This window comes from Nothobranchius furzeri, chromosome 12, assembly GCF_043380555.1.
Source record: "Nothobranchius furzeri strain GRZ-AD chromosome 12, NfurGRZ-RIMD1, whole genome shotgun sequence".
In the NCBI taxonomy this organism is placed as follows: domain Eukaryota; kingdom Metazoa; phylum Chordata; class Actinopteri; order Cyprinodontiformes; family Nothobranchiidae; genus Nothobranchius; species Nothobranchius furzeri.
Window position 1 is genome coordinate 63,555,873 of NC_091752.1, and position 6,092 is coordinate 63,561,964.

The window sequence follows — 6,092 nt, forward strand, 5'->3', positions numbered from 1 at the left end:
CGATGACAGTGGCGTCTCAGTGCGCATGTGTAGAACGTAAGTTTCCTTTAAAACATTTTACAGATTGTTGGTTCTTTTAAACTTCTAATTAACTAAAACACGCTTTCAGTTGCCCCCATACAGGATTGTCAGAAAGAAAAGCTATAAAAGCCCCGACAGCAAGGACTCGAATTAAGCAAGATCAATCGATCCCAGAAAGACTCGATGGAAGTCAACATTTGTAATACTCAACATTATAGCCTAACTAAATAATAATATTCAAACAAATGCACATTGACTGTTTTGTTTAGTTGACCAACTGTCAAAGACTGTCAGAGTTTATCTGATTCTTGGCAGTATGTCTCCCCAACATGGGACAATTACATATATTGATCAGGGTCTAATATCATTATTGGTTCATCTCAACTTCTCTATACTGAAAATGATTTTGATTTAAACCTTCTGTTTTAGACAACTGGCGAGTTTACTAGTTTATGACTGAGGACTATTAGTTTGGGAAGCCCTCTGAAATAAATGGTAAGCTGTTTTGCCCGTTTTATTTGCTATATTTACAGTCAATTACGTATCTTGCTTCTTTGGGGAAATAATCCAACCACAGCTCTACACTGGATAGTGACAAAGACTACTTAAGAATAGTTTTATTGAAATGTGGTTGTTTCTTAGTTTTGGTCCTTCCTTTACTTCTCTCACTGATGGTGTCCTAAGGTTCTGTGCAGGGAGCTCAATTGTTCTTCCTTTATCTGCTCCCTTCAACACAACCTGAGCTAAGAAAATCTCCTACCATCTTTACACGGATGACATTCAACTGTACATCTCCTTTAAAGATGTGTTCACTCGTTTAATCAACACATTTGCAGTGGTCTCTAGGAATTAATGCCTTGTAAATCTTATTCTGGGGGGGGGGGGGGGGGGAAGGCTCTGGCGCACCTGTTTCAGGAACTACAAGTGATCCACATCAGAGTTGCGCTTCAGATGGCAGGATTTGGAGTCTTATTTCCTGATATGTGGACATTTTGGCTTGGATTAGCTAATAGCAACGTGACTGTACAACTGACTCTGCTTGTTCAGCAACATTAATATTGTATTATATTCACAAATAACACAAGCCTGAATGAGTTCTGACATGTTGTGGAGTTGCTAATGCTAACGGTTAGCTTCTATTAGCCGAGACGTTTGCTGCTGTTTCGTGGACACTAAACCAACGGCACTCTTCCTTGTCATGAGTCAAGATGGGCGAGATGGGTGTGACATAGATCTGTCTGGCTTTTCAAATCCTAGAGGTTCTCTGTCAATTTTCAATCAGATCAAATCAGAGTAACCAGTTATAATCAGAAATAATAACTAAAAAATAGTTTTTCAGTGAACCACAGCTCCGATGAGATATCTAAGCTGCAGCGTTGCACACTTGAGAACTTTCAACAGCTGAATGCTTTCAATCAGGAGCAAGAACACAAAATTATTGTTAGTTTAAAATAAATTGAAAGCATACACAAAATGCACTGATAAAAAGAAAAGACTCCTTATAATTGTGGATGCAAATCACATGTATTTGTTCAAAGAGCAAGTCACCCCCCCCACCAGAGTATTACTCTGCTCCCACTTCCTATTTGAAAAATGCAACAAATGCTGTTGCCTAGCAAACTGAGAGGGCGGAGCCGCTAACAAATACACACACACACACATAGGCTCACAATGGCATTGTGACATCATATGGTACCAGCTAACATTCTAGGGTACCTCTTAGCCAATAGCAATGGCAGATTTAAATAAAACTGCAGTGCGGAGTTTTTACCTGACAATGGCACAACACTGACAGTTTTAGGCAGAAATTTTAAATTTTAACTAAAATGCACTAAAGTGCAAAACTATTGACTACACGTGTCCGCAGCACGGTTAGACACACATTTATATAGTTTATCAGAAAAAAAAATGTTGATTTGGCGGTTACTTGCTCTTTAAACAGAAAGTCTGGACCTTATTTATTTATTTTTAACTGTTAATAGGTTAATGTGTTAACCTATTTTTATTCTTTTTGCTCTTGTTTCTAACTTCTGAAATGTAATATTTTATAGTTCAAAAAGAAATTCTAAAGAGCTATTTGTTGTTTTGAATCCAAAATTTCTTATTAGTTGGAAAAGCGTAAAAAAACATTCAAAAAGAGTTAGAATTACAATGTAATTATTATACACATTTTTATTTATAAATTAACATTACAACAAATACTTCTGATAAACAGGAGGCGGCAGCAGTGCGTCGTTGAAGCTTCTTGAAGAAGAAGAAAAAGAACTTCCGGACATGCGCAGAAAAAACAAAGCGGTTTGAGCTACCTTGTCGATGCTTTGGATGTTGTTATCAAATAGTAACGACTAACTTTAATATTCGTCGAACTTTTTAATTATGGAGCTTTCTGAAATATTTTACAACAAAGCGGAGTACATTGAGACGGTAATGTGTGATGCTTTTGTAGCTGAATTAGCTAGCTGTCCTGGTAGCTAAAAGGGCGTTGGGTTGACTGAGAACAGTTAGCTCAGATCATCAGAACTTTTAAAGAAACAATAACCAGCGCTGTCGTCTCATTACAGGCATCTGGGAACAAAGTGAGCCGGCAGTCCGTGCTGTGTGGGAGTCAGAACATTGTCCTCAACGGCAAAGTAAGGAAAACACACCTGGAAGTGGACAGAAATGACCAGATTTTTTTACGTGTGTGTGTTTTCAGACCATAGTGATGAATGACTGCATCATCAGGGGGGACCTGGCTAACGTCAGAGTGGGGAGACACTGTGTTGTGAAAAGCCGGAGTGTTATAAGACCACCGTTCAAAAAGTTCAGCAAAGGGTAAAGTATCAGTTACACATCATTTTAAACACTCAGCAGGCTCATTTAGATGATCTTTAAATATCTAAGGTTGTTTTGAGTATTTCTTTTTATTTCCTTTGTTTTATTGTGTATTAAACCTTTCAACGGTGCAATAAGTGTGAATTTTACTGTAATCCCTGCTGACCCGATTGTTACGCATGGACCACAGTGTGCCGTTCTTACTTAAAGCAGCTTTAACTCAGATCTAAGGTTCATTAGGCATAAAAAGTCAAAATGAAATTGTTTTGCGCTTACGTGTGTGGAAATCACAACTGTCTGGCGTTAAACTCTGTAAATGAAGATGTTGGTGTCTCCATGCAACAACCAGCTTCAGAGCTTTCCTGTTTGTAGAGTTATGTTTAGCCTTTGCTTATTATTTATTCCACCTTTTGATTTGCACCCACATACATTGCTAACTGTAACCTTTCTAAATATAGTTATTTTTTCTCACGTCCTTGTTTCTCTATCAGAGTGGCGTTTTTCCCTCTGCACATCGGAGACCACGTCTTCATTGAGGAGGACTGCGTGGTCAACGCGGCACAGATTGGTTCCTACGTCCATATTGGGAAGAACTGTGTTATAGTGAGTGAGAGGCAATCAGACTGGCGATCTGGAGGTGTGACGACTCATCGATTCGTAACAACCGACATGCACGTTGTTATTTTTAGCTCTGGTGAAGCGTGAGGGTCAGAACCTCTCCTCTAGTCACATGTTGAGGAGAACAGTAACAAGCTGCTGACTGAGGCCTCACAAATCAGAGGAACAATGGAGGCTTTTGTTGAGGATATTACACTTTTCAAAGGCTTGTGTTGTTTATTTGTTAGTGACATAAAATCATGTGTGAACACCTGCTGGACGAGGGAGGGACAGAGTTGTTGTGTTGTCTGTATGGAAGTACAGGGTAAGACTCACTTTTACAGATTTCTAAAAAATAAAAATAAAAAAGTCACACAGAATTCCTGAAAAGGGAAGGTTCTGGATTGCTGCTTTGAAATATAACATCAGCACATGAATTTTCACATCATCCTGAATCTTGTTTTGTTTCCGACACGCAGGGTCGTCGGTGCGTTCTCAAAGACTGCTGCAAGATCTCAGACAACACCGTCCTTCCTCCTGAGACGGTGGTGCCGCCTTTCACCGTCTTCTCTGGTTGTCCAGGTCAGCAGGAAACTCGCCCAGATTACGTCCGCTTTTATCTCCCGGCCTGCGTTTAGGAGTGTGTGTCTTGTTTTCTTTAAGGCTTGTTTTCAGGAGAGCTTCCTGAGTGCACACAGGACCTGATGATTGATGTCACTAAGAGCTACTACCAGAAGTTCCTGCCCCTCAGCCAGATTTGAAGCACTCTGGCCCCAAACCCAGTCCCGGTCCAGAGAGGCCAGCCAGGAGCTCCGGTTAAGCAGCAGTGGACTCAGAACTGGATCTCTGGAGCGTTGAGCTTCACCGCCCAAGGAAAAAATCAGATAAACAGGTCTCAGGCTTTTAACAACACGTTGGAAATAAAAAGTCTGACCGCAGCTCATCTTTGTCCACTAATACTTAAATCTGCAATGCTTCTTTAAAAACTAAAATCTAGTTTGGTCAAACTGACCTAAACGTGTCTTTCTGCTGGTGCCTCTGAGTGTTTAGCTCTCTCTGCTGGTGTCTGTGGCCCATTCCCAATACTCACTGCCCCCTACGGTCTTCAGTGAAGTACACTTAGAGGAGGTGCGCTGTAAAACAAGTGTGCAAATATCTTAGGTGTGTTCTTGCTGTGTCGTATTTCTAATTCCATGCTGTAGTTCTTTTTTAAAAACAGAACCGGTTTGTTACCTGTTTTCCCGCGCAACCGGGGCGCCCCGAGAGGCATCCCTCAGGGATGCCTCTCGGGGCGCCCCGGTTGCGCGGGAAAACAGGTAACAAAACGGTTCTGTTTTAAAAAACAACTACAGCATGGAAGTGTGCAAATAATTGCTGAACTGGGACAAGGAGCATTGCGTCATAGACCGTAACACATGCCGGGAGGATGGTCGCTGTGGTACTGTTTAAAAAATGTTATTAGCAACTTTCAAACAACCGACTAAACAGTTATTTGACTGAATTTACATTCTTTGCTGTCCACAATAATTCTTCGTCTAAAACACTCAGAGCATGAATAAATATCATTAATCTCCTTAAAACTTTTCATTTGAAAATACATATTGTCAGAAAAGGCACTCGAGCCATTGCTCCACGCAGCAATGGATTGTGGGTAATACACTTCACCCAAGTCCGCGTCGACGCAGACTTGGGTGAAGTGCGGATCACGGGTGGAAAAAGGGGGGAGTGGTCAAGTTCCGCATTTGAGAATCGGAACGCCCTACGCACTCGCATTTCATGGATGGGATCGCGCGGGTGTGATGCCCGGCCAGCCTCAGGCCAAGTAACGCTCCCGTTCAAATAACCCCACCCCCGTCGAATTCTAACCGAGCCAATCAGCACTGAGCAGCTTTCGTCGCACACCGCGACGCTCAGTTTCTCGAAAACAACCAAGATGGTGTCTGAAGCGGAGTTCGCTGCGGCTCTTCTCTCTGGTCTAAACGACTTGAGTGTCTTTAAAACCACAACAAGTAGAAGCGCTAAAAGCCTTTCTTCTAAAGGAAGATGTTTGCGCCGTCGCCAGACGCCATTTTTGACTACAGCTAAAAAACTACAGCATTGTGCGGTGTAGTCGTATTTTCTGTCTTTTTCCTGATTGGTTATTTTTAGCTGGTTAGTCTGCTGTTGGTGCTCTCTGCATCCGGGTGTCCAGACTTGTCCCGTGTGTGGAACAGACGGGATGAATCTGGCAGACCAGGCTAGGAGTGTTGGGATTGGGCCTGTGTGTGTTTGGCTCCCTAACATCATTTCTAAAGGTGAGGAGGTGCAGCAGCGGTTATGTTCAGTACTCTTGGACCAAATCAGTTGCAGCTATTTATTTCACAAGGTTTGCCGTTTCTGTTTTGCACCCAGTGACGAATAAAGTGACAGTTTCAGAAATGTTAAACCGAACACTTTGGTTCCATTCTCATTAACTGAATCGTGTGGATTAAATGTGTTTGCTGTTGTTTGTTTGTTTTTTTCACATAATTTGTCGTTTCTTGTGCGTACAACAGCTGCTGATAACGGTCAAATATTTAATCAAATGAATTAAATCAGAATAAACCAGTGAAGTGTGTTTTATATTTTTAATCGAAACATACTAGTTTATAGTAACTTTTAACAGGTGTGTGTGTGTGGGG

General features: G+C 41.4%; 1 protein-coding gene across 1 annotated transcript; it reads left to right on the forward strand.

Annotated features, from left to right (window-relative positions):
* The first annotated feature begins 2,296 nt into the window (after positions 1-2,296).
* On the forward strand, positions 2,297-4,370 carry dctn5 (dynactin 5). Its single transcript, XM_015945461.3, has 6 exons — positions 2,297-2,445; positions 2,583-2,651; positions 2,717-2,835; positions 3,327-3,438; positions 3,912-4,014; positions 4,096-4,370. The coding sequence occupies exons 1-6, from the start codon at positions 2,398-2,400 to the stop codon at positions 4,191-4,193; spliced, it is 549 nt and encodes a 182-aa protein (XP_015800947.1). The 5' UTR covers positions 2,297-2,397; the 3' UTR covers positions 4,194-4,370.
* Positions 4,371-6,092: the final 1,722 nt, after the last annotated feature.